This window comes from Eretmochelys imbricata, chromosome 2, assembly GCF_965152235.1.
Source record: "Eretmochelys imbricata isolate rEreImb1 chromosome 2, rEreImb1.hap1, whole genome shotgun sequence".
Taxonomy (NCBI): domain Eukaryota; kingdom Metazoa; phylum Chordata; order Testudines; family Cheloniidae; genus Eretmochelys; species Eretmochelys imbricata.
In genome coordinates, this window is record NC_135573.1 from 101568001 (window position 1) to 101587798 (window position 19798).

Genomic DNA, 19798 nt, shown 5'->3' on the forward strand with positions numbered 1-19798 from the left:
TCTCTTTCTTATGTGTTAATATTCTGCGCTTGAGCCTGAGACGTTTGAAAACAACCAAAAGAGAAGTGCAGTTGTTTTCAAAAGGGATCCATGGCAACGTGGCAAATTATGATATAGGCTAATAGCTTCAGGGTAATGAACATATGCAGTTGTCACCTCTGGTGTTTTTTCTCAGTCCAGTTAGCAGATGCTTGTTGTGAACAGCTGCCATGTCACTGGCTAATGTCCGTGGTTTACTGCTGCAGATATTGGCAACATTAGCATAGTTCTAGCCTACAGCCACCAGAGGCCACTGCTGCCCTTTGCCTTTCTTATGTGTAGAGTGGGCAGTGGCAAGGAATCCACCCAGAGGCATCCAATGCAAGGGTAGCAACAATTCAAACCCTTTTCCCTCATTTCAACAAGCTGGGGTGGGCTAAACACCAAATGTGATCTATTGGCAGAGCAGGGGAAGAAAAGGAACTAAGTGTGCTCTTTGCAAACTCAGCTTGCTGGAAAGAAGCCCCAATTACATTCATACAAATCTGATTTCATTCTTTGAGATTACAAATTTTGCTGATAAAGCAACAGTCTAGGTGTAATATAATTAGAGTTCTGTAAGGTGCTTGACTTAGTACTACATGACATTCTGGTTAAAAATAGGCTTCATTGTTATTTTTTGGAGCTATATTAAATAGATGAAGAACTGGCTAATGGACAGATCTCAGAAAGTCATGGTCAATGAGGAACCATCACTGAATGGGAGTGGGGATCTGCAGGGATTGGTGGTTGACCTGACACTATTCAACATTTCATCAACAATATGGAAGTAAATATAAAATCACTGCTGTTAAAATTGGTATCTGACACAAAGATTGGTGAAATGGTAAATAATCATGAGGACAGAGCAGTCATACAGAGCAAGCTGGGTTGCTTGATAAACTGCATATATTCATATAATTTGAGATTTAATACAGCCAAATGTAGGAACAAGGAATGCAGACCATCCCTACAGAATGGGTGACTATCCTGGAAAGCAGTGACTCTGAAAAAGATGTAAGGGATGCAGTAGATAGCAACTCAAGATGAGTAGAGCACTGCATATCTGTGGATATCTGCTTTATATCCGCATCCGTGGACCATGTTTGCGTATTGGATGCAGACACAAATTTTGTATCCATGCAGGGCTCTAAACATGAGCTCCTCGTGCGATGGAATGGCAAAAAGGGCTAATGAAGTCCTTAGATGTATGAAGTTAGTAAGGAGGTGGATTTACCACTCTATATGGAATTGGTGCGACTGATACTGAATACTGCGTACACTTCTGGTGTTCACGGTTTAAAAAGGATGTTAAAAATTGGAGAGGGTGCAGAAAAGAGCCTGAGATTTTCTGAAGGCTAGAGAAAATGCCATACAGTAAGATTTAAGGAAGTCAAGCTATTTATCAAAAAGAAGACTGAGAAGCGACTTGATTACAATATACCCCTTTAGTTTGGGTACTAAAGGGCTCTTTAATCTAATGGAGAAAGGCATAACAAGAACCAAAGGTTAGAAGATGAACAAATTCAAATTAGAAATAAGGGAGACATTTTTAATAGTGAGGGTCATTAACTATTGAAACTCACTACCAAGAGACATGGGGGGTCACCAGCAAGACCTTTCTGGAAGGTATGCTTTAGTCAAATGCTAAGCTCAATGGTGGGGTAACTGGGTGAAATTCTGTGGCTTGGATTAGACAGAAGATCAGACAATATGATCTAATGGTCCTGTCTGATCTCAAGGGCTATGAAAGCTCCCCATGCTTGCTGGATTCCATATGTGGGCAGGGGTGTACGATTCAGGGCAGCATTGTGAGACAGGGAGGTACTGGGGAGAATGTTTTCAGAATAGAATTGGCATGGGAGTAGTGTTGCCAACCCTCCACGATTGTCCAGGAGTCCCAGGAATTAAAGATTAATCTTTTAATGAAAGATTGTCATGTGATGAAACCTCCAGGAATATGTTCAACCAAAACTGGCAACCCTAAGTGGTGAGGATTTTAGAGGCAGAAAAGGGAGTATGTCCCTCTCACCGCTGAGGCACAGGCAGACTCCAGTGTTTGTGAGTACATTTTATACCCCTCTCCCCACAGATGTTCAAAGTGCACTGCAGCTGCATGTGTGTGTTTCAGGGGCAACTTCTCACTGAATTTGAAGATGAGAAGACTATAGCCAAAAACCTCAGCGATGCCAGCTCACCTGATTTCTGGGTGAGTTTCACACTATATGATTTTTCTTAAAACCCCAACTCCTTCAGACAAGGGATTGGGGGAGACTGTTCATTTTTTAAAAAAATATTAAATTTCTAATTGTCAGAGCTGTGGAGAAAAGCTGGAGCATGTGCACTCCTTAAAGGCTCTCAGACCCCAGATGGCAAAGAAAAAGAGTCCAGCATCCAACATTGCTGGATAAAATCATGGTGTGTTTAAGCCACTTGTGATGGGGAGGGGACCAGGGCCTGACTCAGGCTAGTGTGAGGCAATACTTGTGACTTGATCGTAGGGTTGCCAACCCCCCAAGGATTTTGTCCTGGAGTCTCCAGGAATTCAAGATTCTTTAATTAAAGATTATGTCCCGTCAGGAAACTCCAGCAACAGGTCCCACCCAGGCTGGCTACCCTAGTGTCATGATTTCCAGAGCCTGCCTGGAAGGGTAACGTGTGTGTATGCCACTCCCTGGCTCCACTCCCATTCTGCAGGCACGCGGCCCACAGGTCCTCCATCCCTACCCCGCCGCCCAGCAGCTGCCGCTGTGCGATTGGAACTCCGCTCCGCTCTCAGAATTCCACAGTACCCGGATGTCACAGAGGCAAAGCCATCCGTCATCGTGCACCTCTCCCTCCCTCCCGCTCGCGAGTGCACGCGCATAACCCCCTGCCATTATCCTGGGTAGGGCGCATGCGCCGCCGCCTTTCACTAGAATCACTTTTCTTTCCCTCGCGACCTGAGACCTTTTGCGTTCGCGCGGGTAAAGCGCAAGCGCCTTTGCCGCGCGCATTTCCCTTCCTCCCCACGCTCGCGGTTCACGCGCGTGCGCGTTTCACTTGTCTGGCGCATCTCCATGCAGTTCCTCAATCTCTGTGTATAGGGCCGGTCCATTCTTTCCTCGCCTGCCCCACCCTTCAACCGCCTCTTCCTCCGCCACCGCCGTTGCTGTGTGTGGGGGGGGTGAGTGCGCGCGCGCGCACGCGCGTGTGGGGGGAGGGGGCAGCCATGCCGAGGGGGCGGCCTTGCAAACCCAGCAGGGAGGACAACAAGACCGGCGCCGAGTCAGGTAACTAGCGCGGCTGGACAGGCTCGATGTGCGCCGTGGGGTTCGAGACTGGGGCCCTAGGGGTAGCGAAAAGCCTCCGCCGGGTCCCGCATATAGTCCCCGGATATGGGGGGGAGGGAGGGAGGCCGGGTCTATTGTGTGGGGGGAGGGGGAGCTAGGCCCTGCGGAATGATACTGAGCGGGCAGATCCCGGGCCGGCGGCCCTGCGCTGTTCCTGCTTCGTTCAGTTCCAGCGGCGCCGCCGCCGCGGCGTCGAGCCGGAGCCAGCGCGCCTGGGAGCGGGCACTTCCCGGGGCCCGTTTATATTCGCTCGCATGGGGGGTGGGGGAGCTTCTGAACGGCTTTTAAACGGCGTTGGGGGAGGGGGGTGTGCCGGCATAAGAAAGCGAGACGAGGCGTGTATTAGCCTCCCCGGCGGGTGCGCGTTTCGATGGTGCCCGGGCCCTGCAGCACCGGCTGGGCGGAGAGCGGAACAGGAGCCTGACTGGAGACAGTTTGGCGATGAGGGGTCGCCTGTTGCTCTCTTCCCGCCCCCCACCCCCCAAACTGAACAAATACAGGCTTGAAATATACGACCTAGCTGTCGACAGAGGCAGCCGTGCAATGCAGGCTGAGAACTCGGGGCTCTCCTTGCAAGAAATAACTTTTAAGAGAGTTTTAAAACAGTCACTCCATGTGTGTTGCGCATAAGGAAACGATCAACATAAAAGCCACACGGTTCTGCCTATTCCTCTGGCCCTTTATGATTATTTATCACTGAACAGATTTTTTTTTTTCCAGGTAGTTGTCTTTGTGTATTTGATAGCACTTTTTATAGTCAATTTTCCCTTTATATCTGGGTCTTTCTCACAGAAACCAGAGAGGGAAAGCATGATCATAACAGCCCAAAAAACTAGCACAGATGCTCAGGTAGGTCTGTGCCTCTGTTTACCTTCAACTCGCTTTCAAAGTGATAGATTAGATTGCAGGAACCTGTAAGTAACAGCATAGAAGAGTCCCTCCCATAGAGTAGGGACTTAATTCGTCCTTTGATGTACAGACATTCAACAGCACTCTTTCTCTTATGCAGCAACTGATTTTTTTTTTTAATTTTCTCTCAGGAGGTGGGCTAAATGTTTATTATTTTGTGGGATAGATACTCCTTAATCTTGAATTAATTTTTTAAACTCCCTTAAAAGTTCTTAACCCTACAGTGAAAGATTTTGTTTTGTTAGATATTTAAAAATCTCACTCAATTTTTGAAAATACTATTTAATATTGATTTTTTTTAAAAAGGGAAGTGAGAAAATTCTGCAGTAGTGTCTTAGGTCTTGATCCTGCAAAGACTTAAACTGTACGTGTAAGGACTCTCCTGCGTCAGGGCCTTCCACAATACTTGAATCTCACCCTGCCCCTCCTAAATTAAACTCTTATCTTAGTTGAAATATTACATTTTTGTATTGTTCATTATGCAGGCTTAAAAATAAAATAAATTGCAATATTTGGTAATGGAGGGTAAGCATGTATCATATGTTCTTTCCACCCATAGTCCACAGATGCATATTATGATGTTGAAAGTTGAGTAGAAAATATTTCTATAGCAGCTGAATGATTACCTAACTAATATGAGAATTGGTGGTGACTTAGGGTTTTTTGGGCATGGAAATGCTCTAAGAAGTGTCATTCATATAGCATGCCCTTTATATTTGTTCTGGAGTTAGTTAATTGGAATAATTTATCAGAACTATGGATCTGGTCCTGCAAATGCTTACACATGTAACTTTGCATGAGTAATCACACTTAGCTAAATGGAACTACTTGTATGGAAAAATTAAATGCATGTTTGCAGATTTGGGTCCCAAGTTCCGTTTCTGCAAGGCGGAATCTATGAGGTGCTCCTTGCAGGATTGGGACTTTATGCTTGCAGGGAAAAACAGTGATGATGTGCTGTGAAACAGGAGATATGTATTAACGAAGAATGTTATGCTCCGTATAGAAAAATCAGACAATGCAAATGTGCTCCAACAAGTTTCAGCCTCAAAGCATGTTTAAGACTTTTTTTTAAAGCGATTCTTTCTGCTGTTTTAAACTAAGTAATGCAAAAATAAAAAATGACACTCAAACAGTTTTGATTTTACTACAGATCAGCAGTCAGTTTTGTAACAATTGCTTTTGGTGTTTTGAAAACAAAGCAATTATCTTTCAGTGCATGTACTTTATACACTTAAAATGTATACACAAGGCTTTTGAATAATGGTAACATAAATGGGTAAAAATGTTTGTCAAGCTTATAATGCAAGCTGACCAAAACAAAGACATTCAAACTGTATGAAAATTCTGACCTTCAGCCTTGATATGATAAAAGTATATCCAATAACATTTAAATCATAAAAGCGGCAAAGAGTCCTGTGCCACAGGACTCTTAGTCTGGATCTGTAAAAGCAGCAAACACGGCTACCCCTCTGATATTTAAATCATACTTTGAACTCAGACCCGTACATTATTTAGGTATAATGTGATGTGCTGAGGACAACTAACTACCGGTTGTTGTATAGGTTATTTTTAAAAAAAGTAATACCAATATTTCTCAAGAACAAGGTGTAGCTAAGTTTCAAAGTGTAAATTAAGCCATGTAATTCAACGGATGCTGGTTATTAGCCGACTTGATAATTTTTGGTTATTAGCAATTTTTTGTCAAGAACACATCCCATAGACTTTAATGTTAATTGGATTCGTATATTAGCAACTGTCATGCTGCTTATTGACAACTTTTTTGATAACCTAAAGCAAGGATCGGCAACCTTTGGCACGTGGCCTGGCAGGGTAAGCCTCCTGGCGGGCCTGGCCGGTTTGTTTACCTGCTGTGTCTGCAGGTTCGGCTAATCGCGGCTCCCACTGGCCGTGGTTCATTGCTTCCCGCAGCCCCATTGGCTTGGAGCGGCGGCCAGCACATCCCTTGGCCTGCACTGCTGACCTAGCGTCCCCACTTCCTGCAGAAAACCTTGGCTACAGGTTTGTAGGGCTGTAGGCAGGGAAGGAAGCACTGGGCTGTGCCAAACCCGAGCCCCTAGTGTCAGGGTAGGGTGCAACTCGGAGAGTGCAGGGAGAGGTACTGTGCAACTCTGCAGGTGCTCAGTTCTATCTTCTCTGCTGCTGTCCTGACCGCAGCCTCCCTTACCAGCCTTCAGCACCGAGACTTCAGAAGGAGTTCCCGGTTACCTTCTGTGTGGGTGGCAGGTCCCTGGCTGTGGGGCTTTCCGCCTTGGCTGTTGTTTCAGGCATGGGCCTTTTGTTTGTTGGCAGCTTTAAGATAATAGCAACTTTTTGCTTGGAACCAAGAAGTTGCTAATAAGTGGCATCTGCTGTATAATTTTGAATGAAGTATGGATAATTGGCAGATTTATGCAGAGAAAAGGCAATTAATTAGAGCTTGTTAGAAAAATTGTGACAATATTCTTTCAGTGGAATTTCTTGGTTAGTTGAAATTGGTTTGATTTTGATGGGACTCGGACAAAAACCAGGTTTGATTTCAGTGAAGCTTTGAAAGAATCCAAGGAATTCTGCAGCCATCTCGCCTGCATGGCTCCTAAGAAGCCTGAGCTTTTGGAGTTTGCAGCTCTAGGGCAACCTGCCAGCAGATACTCCAGGGACCTCGGGGCTTCTAGGGTATGTCTGACACCTGTGGCTGGTCCAGGCCTGAGCCCAAACGTCTACATTGTAATTAAACAAGCCCTTATCCCGAGTCAGCTGGCACGGGCAAGCCACGGATTTTTAATCGCTGTATAGTTATACCCCTGGAGTCCAAGGCTCCAGGGGATCAGGGAGCTATGGGAGTCCCAGCTCTTCGTCTCCTTAGAGGCCTATAAGGTGGTCAGAACTGAGAGCCTGGAAGCCTGCTCTGAGCTAGCACCCGTAAGGCTTACAGGCTCCCAGTTTCTTGTTAGCCTCAAGCTGAAGGGGTTTGTGGGGGCACCAGTTTCCAAGCTCTTGAACTTTCAGTTTCTACTGTGTCTTTCAGCCTACCAGGTAGAATTTTGTTTAGAAAATATCAAAACAAAATCTTCTGACTTTATTATTTTTTTTTTTTTTAAAAAAAAAGGGGGGGGCTTTTGTTTCATAGAGGTTTTTGTAAAAAAAATTTTATTTCCAAATTGGAATTTTTTTTTTTAATCTCAATGCTCTGCAGAACAGAATTGCTGTTCTCGGCCCAGCTCTGCAAGTAACTAATCCATATGTTGATGATGAGGCTGATTTGTACAGAAGAAACTGTACAGTGTATGTTATGATACGGAACAACTATGCTTTTGATGTGCCTCCTTCATTGATCATTAATAAACATCATGAACAGCAGATGGCTTTAGTTTTCCTGAAATTGGGACTGTGTGTTCGTTACAGGCTAAGGGTATGATTTCCCCTGATTGAGTACACTTCCTCGCGCAAGTTCTCATCAGTTGTAGGGATAGGTTGGGCTTTTCCCTGACCTACTTCCCTGACCTACTTCCCTGTTAGGCTGTGCCATCTTTGGGGAGAGCAAGGTAGGGGCTTGACTTGCTCTAATCCAAGAGTAGGACCTGGGAAAAGATGCCTGCTTTTAGATCTGTATAGTGGGGCTGGGATCTCAAGGGTCCCACAGAACCTGCTGCCATAATAGCAGGAGCAGGTAAAATGTACTTTGTTTTGGGTGGGATCAGGTGGGCAAAACCAAAGCACATTGTGGTGATTTGCAGGAAAATACTAAGTCTTTCTCATAAACAGAATTTCAGTAATGTAAAGCACATTTTTCTTTTTTTAATAAAGGTTTTAATACTTAAATTTAAGCGAGGAATAGAAAGAGATTTGATGCTTATTATAATAGGAGCTAAAGGATTTTTTACATAATATGAGTAAGATTTGTTTTATTCTTTTAATGATAAAAATTGCATTTGAATTCTGTTTATAATATTAACCAACTTTTTTTTTTTTAGTAGCATGGGGGAATCTGTCTCTTGTGGGATTTGCCAGATCCAAGGTTTTTGTGGGTGGGAGTGGGATAACAATGCAAGAAACAATATGGGAGTGGGTATTGCGGGATGGGAGCAGGATTAAAACAATAGTTCCATGCAGACCTCTGCCTGCATACTCCCACTGTGACAGGTAGGAAGGGGAAAATAAGGAGCAGCTGAGGGCCAACAATGAGTTACATACCCTTGACTCTTTGTCGTAGGTCATATGTCAGAATGAAGAGTGCGGCATAGTTGGCTGCTTCTGATGTACTCTGTAAATTGTTTTAACTCACCTTGAACAAAGTGTGTCATTTTACATTTTCATATGTCATTTACAGTAAAACCTCATTTTACAAGGATCTCTTGGGTTGGAGGAGGTGGAAATCAGAAAAAAGTGTAATAGCTTTCACTGATATGTACTGGATTATATACAGACATTCTGAATTAAAGAATTTCTTAAATTAAGGCATCTGTCATTTTATAGAGCTTTTATTTGAAAGAAACAATTTTGTGGTATAATGAATTCAGGAGTAAATTGTTCAAATTGAATAAGTATCACATTTACTAGTCAGAGTTAGATACAAAATAGAAGGAAAGAGGTCTCAGCTATGATGTTCTCTGCAAAATCTTCAGAGGCTGTTGGGAGCTCTTCCAGGTGGCTGTCCCTGGACCTTGTGTAGGAGTTCCATAAACCTCTGGCTGGTAGTTATGTGGTAAACTTGAAGCTTCATCCCCTATTCTTTGTTTTTGTTTTTTTCTGGAAGAAAAGTGTTTACATCATTTTGTAACCCATGGAGACTACTCACCTACAGGCGTGGCAGGATATGAAATAAATTAATAGTTGTCAGTAAATGTTAATTTCATTTGACACAGAAATAAAATCCATCAATATCAGTCAGGGAGTGCATCTTCCACTGCACCTAGCACCTACAGAGATCGGCTATCCTGGGCCTTTGGCTGCATGAGGAAGCCCCTGCAACACCGTTGTCACTGGCCTTCTGGCTGCATAGGGAGCTCTCTGCAGCCATGCCATTGCAGCCTTCCTGACACGTTTACTGGCTGGGAGTGCAGGGGCCATCCCTGTTCAGCAGCAGCGTGGCTTCCCCTGTGGCTTGGGGCTCATAGTCCTTGTTGTGGTCTCAGCCAGGGGAGGGTCTCAGCTCCACTGAGCAAGCACAGCCTTCCCGGCACATAGCACCTGCAGGGATCACCTAACCCTGGCCCCACAATGAGCTCCTTGCGCTTCACTGTCATTAGCCCGCAGTGACACAGGCAGTCCCCTGCAGCCTTGCTGTGAAACTGAAAATTGAAATTGCTAAAATATCAGTTAAAGATAAAAATGGATGTTTGTCAACATTCTAAAAGAAAAAAATAATGAATTCTGCCTACACTGTTCATATGGAATAGGGGGTGCATGTCCATACTTTACCATTGCCTTGAGACTCCTGTTTGGTTCACGCGTAGGGAGGAGAAAATGCTGTCTCTACTGCTTTACTCTGATCTCCAGCCTCATTTTTTGTTTTTTCTTCTGGGGTTTTCCTCCTCTATAAATAGGTTCCCCCTCCTTTCTGCAAATTCTTAGCTTTCCATAAACAACTGCAGCATGATTCATTGTTGCCTGCAATCTCTGAATAGCAGAAGAGAAACGGACAAGAGTCCGTTAAGTATATGCTATAATCAAAAGAAGAGGTATTGAAGCTGTCTGCATATTGGGAAAGCATTTTTTTTATCAGTTTACTTTGAATATACATTTAAAAGATTATATTTACAGAGATTTAGGCTAAAACATTTTTTTTTAAATAGAAGCTTAAATTCTATAAAAATTGATTGGTTGGGGGGTGGTCCCAGTAAAAACTAGACAAAACTGGTGATATTTTTTCTAGTTCAGGCAGCAATTTCTTCGTTTCAAAAGAAACTGAATTCTGATTCAGATCCTATGAGGTGGTAAGGGTCCCCAACTCTCACGATTACATCTTAATTATACAGTAGTTATTGAAAAGAGCAGTTACTTACCTTATAGTATCTGTAGTTCTCCAAAATGTAGAGCCCAGTGATGTTACCAGCTACTGTGTTGAGGTGCCACATTTTCACTGAGTGTCCATTAGGGGGTCAAGATTGTGCGCCGCACCCCCTTGAGCTTCCCCTCCCTAGGACTTCAAGAGCAGAGCAACCCTAACTGTCACTCAGTTCCTTCACTACCCACAATCCAAGATATATAAGACTCAAGGCTGTAGGGAAGGAGGGAGAGTTGTAGGATCCATGGTGTTCAGACATCTCAAAGAGCCATAGTTACTATAAAGTAAGTAACCACTCTTTCTTCTTTGAATACTGCACATGTGGATCCCACTCATAATTACCTTAAATAGAGTTGGGATCCAGGACTTATTCCAAAACAGACATTTGATCTAGAAGCATTCACTAACTAGTAATGTTTTGTAAACATATGAGCTGAAGACATTATTAAGGGCACAAGAGCAAACTATCCCACTGTGTAGGAAAGATAGGAAGTATTGCAACAGACCACCCTTGCTTAAGCGGGAGATCTTCAATGATCTGAAACTCAAAAAAGAATCCTACACAAAGTAGAATCTAGGTCAGATTACAAAGGATGAATATAAACAAATAACACAAGTATGCAGGCTCAAAATTAGAAAGGCCAAGGCACAAAACAAGATTAAATTAGCTGGAGACTTAAAGGGTAACAAGAAAACATTCTGCAAATACATGGGAAGCAAGGACAGGGTAGGTCTGTTACTCAAGGAGAGGGGGAAAACAATAACTGAAAATGTGGAAATGGCAGAAGTGCTAAATGACTTTTTTTTGTTTCAGTTTTCACCAAAAAGTTTAGTAGCAATTGGACATCTACCTTAATGAATGCAAGTGAAAATGAGGTAGGCTCAGAGGCTAAAATAGGGAAAGAACAAGTTAAGAATTACTTAGACAAGTTAGAATAGCAGCTGACTGAGGAGATATCTAAGCCATTAACGATTATCTTTGAAAAGTTGTGGAAGATGGGTGAGATTCCAAAGGACTAGAGGAGACCTAAGGGTTTTGATGGTGCGATATTGGTATGGGCGCAGAGGTCAGAAGACCTTTATATGATCCTTGATGTAAACTCATAGGCCTGGTCACCAGAAGCTCCTGGAGATTAGATTCCAAGTCTTGAATTGGCCAAAATGGCCCTGAAGCAGTGAATCGTGGTATCGTGTCAATACCTGAAGCCTAGGTTGTCCCTCTGGATCATAAATAAGAACCCTTGTGATAAGAGGCCATTCTGGCATTGGAACTTGGAGATGGTTCGGATACCCACATTGTTTGGGATCTGGTGTATCTGAGCTGCAATTGGGTTGTTGGGGAGCTTGGAGCAAATGTAGGGCAACAGATTGTTGTCAGTTGTCCTGTTGACGACATTTGACATCTTGAGCATGGTGGCAGAAGGCTCTTTGCCAAGTTCGACATATTTATCTGTTTCCCATTTCTTGTCTCCAGGCAACAGGTTACAAGAAAGTTGAAGTGAGGAAAGAAGAGGGACCAGTGGATCTAGCATTGGTTAAGGCATATAGTAATCCATTAGGTATTCCAGGTTCTTCTGGTCCCTCGGGACTTGGATCAAGAATTGGACTTCTTATAGGAGATAGCACCACTCCTTGAAAGCTGCCTTGATCACATGTAGCTCCTTGTCCCAGATATTGTATATTTTCCTGCTGGGGTTAGTTTTTGAGAATAAAAAGGATGGGGGGGGGGATCGCATGTTAAGATAACACTGCACATGTGGCAAATCAACCTTTAGTGGGATTGGGTGAATTAGGATGGGGGCTGAGGTAAATGCTTTGTTCAGTCATTCAAAGGGCGACTGAGCCTCTGTGGATCAAGCAAACCAGACTCCCTTTTACAGGAGTACTGTTATGGTTGCAACCAGGCCAGAGAAACCTTTAATAAATCACCTGTAGAAATTTGCCAATCTTAGGAATCGCTGTACTCTGCATATATACATGGGTGTGGCCTAGACCTTGGTGCATGGTGAGTCCCTTGAGCGAATCAATAAATCGCAAGAATTTCAGTGTGTCCTTATCAAACTTCCATTTCTCGAGCATCATGTAGAGTTAGTTTTGGTGGAGTCTCTCCAAGACAGTGCATACACAATGATTATGGCGGTCCTGACTTTTGGAGAAAATGAGGATGTCCAGGTAAATGATGACAAATTGGTCCAGCATATCCCTAAATATGTCATTTGTGAATTGCTGGAAGGTCACTGGAGCATTATACAACCCAAATGGCATGACCAAATACTTGAAGTGGTCTTCCATTTTTCTACTTCCTGGATCTTCGCCAGGTTGTAAGCTCCACGGAGGTCTAGTTTTGTGAAGATCTGGGCAGAGTGGAGTTTTTGAAACAGCTCAGTAGCAAGTGTTGTGACCAGATGTCTAGAATGGACCACACTGAGAATGCCACACTCAAGGCAGACTGCAAGAAACAGGGCAGACAACCCCCAATACTAGTGCTTTAATCTATAATTAGATTCACTAAACCAGTAGCAAAAGAGCTTATGTAGCATAATATTCGTTAACAAGAAGCTAAACACAGTCCCTGTTAGGCATTCCAGCCATTGGTTCCCATCCAGACAGTGAAAGGTTACTGAAAACCCAATTCCCCAGACATTAGTTTTTACTAATCCTAAAGGATCAGACACTTACCCCCGTGTCAATATATATTTCGTCTCACCCAAATATCACATTGTCACCCAATCCTTAGTAAACTAAGAATTTATTAATAAAAGAAAAAGTGGTTAAAAGATCATAATTGCAAAGTCCTTAGGTCAGGTTTGTAGCAGTGATGGAATAGTTTGGTGGCTTTCAAAAGTCTGGTAACTTCCAAAAGATTGGAAGGTTCTTAGTCCATTGTTCAAAATACTCCTTTTAGTTATAAATCCACAGTCCAGAGAATTGGAGCAGGAATGAGGGAAAATGGAGATGTCTCAGGTGTCTTTTATATGCTCTACCATGGAAATTTACTGTCCCAAACAAAGCCCACAGCCCCTGTGTATGGAAAGTAACTGATGAACTCCAAGGTCACTTGTCCACATCTCATGCCCTTACATGTTTTGCTTGCAGTCTTAGGCGTACTTAGGAAGAGTTGTCTGGAAAATTGATTCTTCTTAATATTCTATCAAGCTTGAATTGCTCCTGGGGGAATTCTGCACCACTATTCACGCACAGAACTCATGTCCAGCACAGAATTTTTTTCTGCGCAGAAAATACGTTTTGCCCAAGAAGTGCTACAGTTCTGTCTTTCGCCCACCAGAGGCCACTGTGGCACCAGAACAGCCAACAGCAGCTGACCGGCAATAACAGTCAGCAGCTGGCTGCGTGCATCCCAACATCCTGCCCGCAGAGCCAGGTTAGGAGGTACGGGATATGTGCGGGGCGAAGGGGGGGCAGACAGAGTGGGGAACATGGAGCTGCTGGGGTTTCACAGATTGGGGTTCAGAAGGGCTAGTGGGGAGGACAGACTGAGGTGGAGGCTCAGGAGACAGTGCGGTGGCAGCATTGAGCCAGGGGCTGAATGGAGAGGGTGGGATGGGTTGCAGGGCCACATACTGGGAGGGGTGGTGCAGGGACACACCTGACGGAATGGAAGAAGCTAGGAGTTAGTCAGGGTCTGCATGGAGGAGTTTCCCTAACAATCTCTCCCAACCCCCCCATTCCCCCATTTCATACTCCTCCCACCCCAAGCCTTTGCTCTACTTCTGAGGGGTGTGGGAAATATGTTGCTGTATCGTGGTTTGTTAATTACTCAAAGTTCTGTGTTCGTTTGCCTAGTAAGGAATCTATTTGTCAAAAAAACATCTCCTGAATCTTTTCTTTTTCTTTTTTTGGGGCGGGGGTGGGAATCTGTATTTTTATAGACATACTTGCTGACTGGTATTTTGAAATAAATGACCAAATAATTGAAACTGGCGTGATTATATTGTGTTATTTTTGACAAAATACGCAGAATTTTGCAGAATTTTAAAATACTATGTGCAGAATTTTTAATTTTTTGGCACGGAATTCCACCGGGAGTGTTGAATAGGCTATTCACAATGGGCTTGCACGACTGGATATAAACTACCTTGTGCATATCACCCCAAGAACAGATACAAATATATAGTCAATATTCATAACTTCAGATACAGCGATGATATATGGATTTAAACCGGATAATCACACTTGACATATTACAACTTTTCCAATGACACCTTACTTGATATACTTTGTACAAGACTTGTTTCAGTTGTATAACAGTGGTAATATCAATGATATTAATCAGGGGTTCTCAAACTGGGGGTTGTGGCCCCTTGGGGTCACAAGGTTATTACATGGGGGGTCGTGAGCTGTCAGCCTCCACCCCCCAAACCCTGCTTTGTCTCCAGCATTTGTAATAGTATTAAATACAAAAAAAGTGTTTTTAATTTATAAGGGGGGGTCGCACTCATAGGTTTGCTGTGTGAAAGGGGTCATCAATACAAAAGTTTGAGAAACACTGATGTAAATGGTCATCTTCAATTATATAGCATCACAGTGGTAATGGGTACTGGTTTTGGATCGTAGCTTGATAGTCCACACCAGGCCAAAGGGAGCCATATGTATTCGCCACAAAGATCAGTGGGACCTCTGCTGGGGACATGGAGGCGCAAATGAACTCTTTCTTCAGGTTTTCCTCAAGATAGTTCCAGAGTGCCTGTAGTTTGGGTTCAGAGAAGGAGTACAGTAGGATGTCAGAGTTACGAACTGACCAGTCAACCACGCACCTCATTTGGAAACACGCAATCAGGCAGCAGCAGAGACCCCCCCACCCCCAAAAGATTTGACAAGGGTAAGGACACTGTTTCTGTGCTTGTTTCATTTAAATAAAGATTGTTAAAAGCGGCATTTTTCTTCTGCATAGTAATGTATCAAAGCTGAATTAAGTCAATGTTCAGTTGTAAACTTTTGAAAGAACAACCATAACATTTTGTTCAGAGTTATGAACATATCAGAGTTCTGAACAGCCTACGTTCCTGAGGTGTTCGTAACTCTGAGGTTCTATTGTAAATGCACCTGAAGGGAACCTCTGCTCCTGGCTGGAGGTCAATAAGGCAGTCACAACTGCGATAAGGTGGTAGAATGTTGGCTTTTGTTTTGTTGAACATGTCAGCATAGTGTTGATGTTTAACAGGAATTCCTGGAGCCATTGGAGAGGTTGGGGGAGTTTCTAGGATCCTCTGGATACTGTCTTCACACCTCTGAATTATTTTGAGGACTGAAAAGGGTAGACTGAGTAGACTGAAAAGGGTTGCTGGTCCTGGGGTGGCTGTCAGGTAAACGGGATTGTTGGCAAGATGGGGAGTCAAAGTGTACTGTGCCTGACTGCCAGCAGTTGCCCAGGGGATGCTAAGGACAACTGATGAAAGCAGTCCATGAGTTAACCCAAAATGAAGGACTTCAGTGTGACCTCTAAGGATGCTATGTGGTGGGTGACCAGTCCCAATTGAAAGAGTGACCTGTCTATGGAATTTACTAACCTGGGGGAGTCCTTGTGCTGGGTTGGGGTATTGTGTGTTTGGGGAAATTCCAGATCCATGAAATTGGTTGAGGCATCCAAGTCCACCAGGGCCTCTAGGTTGGTGTTGGGCATCACAGGGTGCTGGAGCCAGAGAGGGAGATGTGTTGGGTGCTGATTGGGCATCACCAGGGAGCCGATGGGCAAGTGTTGGTGTGGGTCAGTGGGAGAGGGGGAAGTGTCAGCCCAGCTTGGACCCCTAGCAGGGCTGGAGCTTTGCATTTCCTGATCTGGGCATAGATTGGGCATTGGTAGGGCGGTCTGATGCAGAATCATGATTCCCTATGGTGTAGGCATAGCCACGATGCCTGGCATCTGTTCTTTTCCTCGCCAGAGAGATGGGGCCAGACTGTATCAACTTGCATGGGCTTGGGTAATGGATGATGAGGGCTCTGGAGCTAGCAGGACTGGCTGGAGCTGAGAGGACCACCTTTTTTCTGGGTGATGTTTGGTCAGGCAGTCATCAGTCCTGATGCATAAGTTGAGTCAGGCATCGAGGCCAGACAAGGATTCCACCTGTGCTAGTTCATCTTTAATTTCACCATTTAAGTTGAGCAGGAATTGATAGTGCTGAGTGTCTACTACCAAGTGTCAGAACTCCACTACATATTTAGCAACTGGCTGGTGTCCCTGTGGCAACACCCAAAGTGTGGGTTTGGCTGTGCTCTCGCAGCATCAAAGATCACCACCATAACTTGAATGAAGACCTCACATTATCCCAAAAGCGGGCTTGATTTTTCCAGGAGCAGAGACTCCCAAACCAGGGCCTCCCCATTAAGCTGGTTGACGGTCCCACTTGGGGTTGGTTAGTGGGGTATGACTGGACATAGCAGAAATAGGAGACGATGCGGACTTAGGAACCCACAGATTTTGTCATGCTTGCCATTGAACTTGTCAGGTAGGGGAAGCTTGGGCTCATGGGGCATGGGAGTTGGCACTAAAGGTGGCACAACCTGAGCTTGCAGGAGGACTGCATTCTATGCCTGTAGGGCAGTAACCTGGGCCTACAAGATCTGTAAGTGTCCTGCTATCTGTGTCAGAAAGATATTGGCGCTGAGGGTCAGAACTGTGTTACCTGGAGTGAGACAAAGCTTGGGTGCAAGACCGGAGCAAGGCTGGGAACAAGTACACACAGGAGCTATAGCAGCCGTGGACAAATGCTTTGAGAAGCTACTGCTGGTCTTGAGAGCCAGCCTGCTGGCTCATCTAACCAATCAGACAGTGTAGCCAACCAGGCTGCCTATTATAAACCAGCTGTCAAAGTGTTCGGCTACCCAGAGCCTGGCTGTGCTGTGGGCCCTGGTTCCTAACACAAAGTGTGAAATAATTTTAGCTGAAGATAAATGAGGAGTTGGAAAGAAAGTTGACAAGTTAATAAATTGATACAAAGTTGAACAATACTTTTGGAATAAAGAACGGGTGAGGTCTCATAGTTACTCTCCATATGAAAAACCATGTAGGGAGGGTAATCATTAATGCTCCTATATGCTGAAGTAATTGCCGCAAAGTGTGCCACCTTCATCGATAAAAGGTGAATTGGACAGCTTGATAAATGTTCAAAATGGGGTTCCATTACAGAAGAAAGCACAGATTTAAATCTTTTTGTGGAAGCAATCTTTCTTACAGGAGGAAAGACTCAAACCAGGTTCCTTAGAACAGTGGTTCTCAAAGCTGATCCGCCGCTTATTCAGGGAAAGTCCCTGGCGGGCCGGACCAGTTTGTTTACCTGCTGCGTTTGCAGGTTTGGCCAATCACGGCTCCCACTGGCTGTGGTTCACCGCTCCAGGCCAATGGGGGCTGTGGGAAGGGCGGCCAGCATGTCCCTTGGCCCGCGCTGCTTCGTGCAGCCCGCATTGGCCTGGAGCGGCGCGGGCCATTGTTGCACTCTATTTGGTACTATTAAGACCTCAGCTGGAGTACTGTGTCCAGTTCTGGGTGCCACACTTTAGGAAAGATGTGGACAAATTGGAGAGAGTTGAGAGGAAAGCTATAAAAATGATAAAGGTTTCAAAAACCTGATCTGTGAGGAAAGGTTAAAAAATAAAACCTGGGCATGTTTAGTCTTGAGAAAAGAAGATTGAGAGGAGACTGGATAACAGCCTTCAAATACATTAGGCGCTGTTAGAAAGTTTTCCCAATAGTCTCCTCTTTACAACTATAAGCATAGCTGAGCACTGGAGTAGGTTCTTCTTTGAGTCATTGCTCATGTGTATTCCACAATAGGTGTGCGTGCTCTCCACGTGCACCGGTACCGGAAGTTTTTCCCCTAGCAGTGTCCGTAAGGGGGGAGCGACCCCTGGAGTGGCGCCTGCCTGGCACGGTGTAAGGGGAGCTGTGCGCTCCCCCAACCCTCCTTCTTGCCACCAGTGAAGATGCGTCGGAATTACTCTGCTCCAGCTTTGCTGTAGCTCCTTCCCAGAACTGTTCATTTGTTCAGTGTTAGTACCTGTAGTTAGCTGTTTAGTTAGTCAGTGAGCCCGGCCCAGGGCATGCCCCGTGCCCTGGGGTTTAAGTCGTGTGGCTCTTGTAGGCGTTCTATGCCAAGAAGTGACCCAAACGCAGACTGTTTGGGAGAAACTCATATTAGTGAAAGGTGCAAGATTTGCTAGTCGTTTAAGCCTCGGACCAAAAGAGAAAGGGACATTAGGCTCCGGGTCATCCTGATGGAGTTGGTGCTGACCCCGACTCCGGCATGCCGCTCCGAAGTGGTACCTGGCACTGTGGCGTTGGTACGTGGCGACCCTCCAGTGCCATCGACCAGTCGGCACTGCTCCCCGTCCACGGGGCACGCCAAGAGGGCCAGGAAGACTCCCTCTTTGCAGCGGCACTGAGGGAAGTCTGGGACAGAGGCTAGGCCCACGTCAGGCAGTCCTCGATCCCCACTGGGCCCCAGGCCTCCGACTCACATTGAGCGGAGTAGCCCAGCCCCTTCGGAACAGGCCTCTCTGGATGTCTGGATGCCATCCACGCCTGAAGCCCTCCAGGCGGCCCGGGATGTTATGTCCATGCCGGTGCCCAGAGCGCTGCCGATGTCGGCCCCACACTCCAGAGGCAAGCCGCCGCTGGGATCTCCACAGTCGCTTCCGGCCCGGTACCGGTCTCGATCGAGGGAACGTTCCTGACGCCATTCACTGCCCAACCACCATTTGGGGCAGAGTCCATGTGGATCGCCCTTGACGCTGACCAGACTGTCTGTCTGGGTTTCATCCAGCTGAGACTCTCAGCACCGCTCGTCCTCAAGGAGCGAATATCGACGGGACCGCGGCAGGCGTCACCAATGGTCCTCGTCTCGGAAGGGGTACTACAGACGGTCATGGCACAGTTGTCGACGCCGTTCCCACGCGGACTCCTGCTCCAAGTCTCCACCAAGACATTGCAGCCCTGGGTGTCAATCACCGGCATCTCGGTTCATGGAGCAGTTGTTACCATTGGTACTGGTCCTCCATGTTGAGATCGCAGTCCTGTGGCTGACGTAGATCCCAGCACTGCCTCTCCTCCCGGTCCAGAAACAGCAGCAGATCTTACGCCAGCCTGGCCTCCATTCTTAGCCGTCCTTTGATGGGGCAGGCCAGCCAACCCGAACAGCTGGCCCTGCCGGTTTCACAGCAGGCGCAGTGGCAGGGAGTATTGTGGCCAGCTCAATGGTACCAGTAGGCACCCTGGCCTCCAGCGCAGCCCCTGGTGGGAGCTCGCTCAGTGTTCAGAGCTTCGGAAGCGCTGTCAGCCTCCCTCTCCAGACCCCAGAGAAAGGAGTCGGTGGGACGTACATCCTCAGCACCGTCCCCGGAGTCTGACCAGGTGGTGGACCCTCCGATGTCGGCCGATACCCAGAGCACTGCACTGTCTTCCTTGCCCCGCCTGGAGGAGGCGATTGAGGCCTTGCCCCCCTCCGACCCGCAGGAGGACTTTTAAAGAGGGAGGCAGCAAGCCTCCATCTCCAGGCAGAGGATATGGAAGAGCCTTTAG

General features: G+C 45.7%; 1 protein-coding gene across 6 annotated transcripts in view; it reads left to right on the forward strand.

Moving 5' to 3' along the window:
* Window positions 1-2813: 2813 nt before the first annotated feature.
* The window catches only part of ZNF236 (zinc finger protein 236), a 181759-nt gene continuing 164774 nt past the window's right edge, over window positions 2814-19798 (forward strand). For 5 of the 6 annotated variants that reach the window (XM_077810520.1, XM_077810523.1, XM_077810524.1 and 2 more), the window contains exon 1: window positions 3228-3290. In XM_077810520.1, coding sequence (XP_077666646.1) covers window positions 3230-3290 — 61 coding nt within the window. In that variant the 5' untranslated portion in view covers window positions 3228-3229. Of the gene's footprint in view, window positions 2906-3227; window positions 3291-19798 lie in introns of those variants that run through there. The other variant, XM_077810525.1, reaches the window with a different exon arrangement.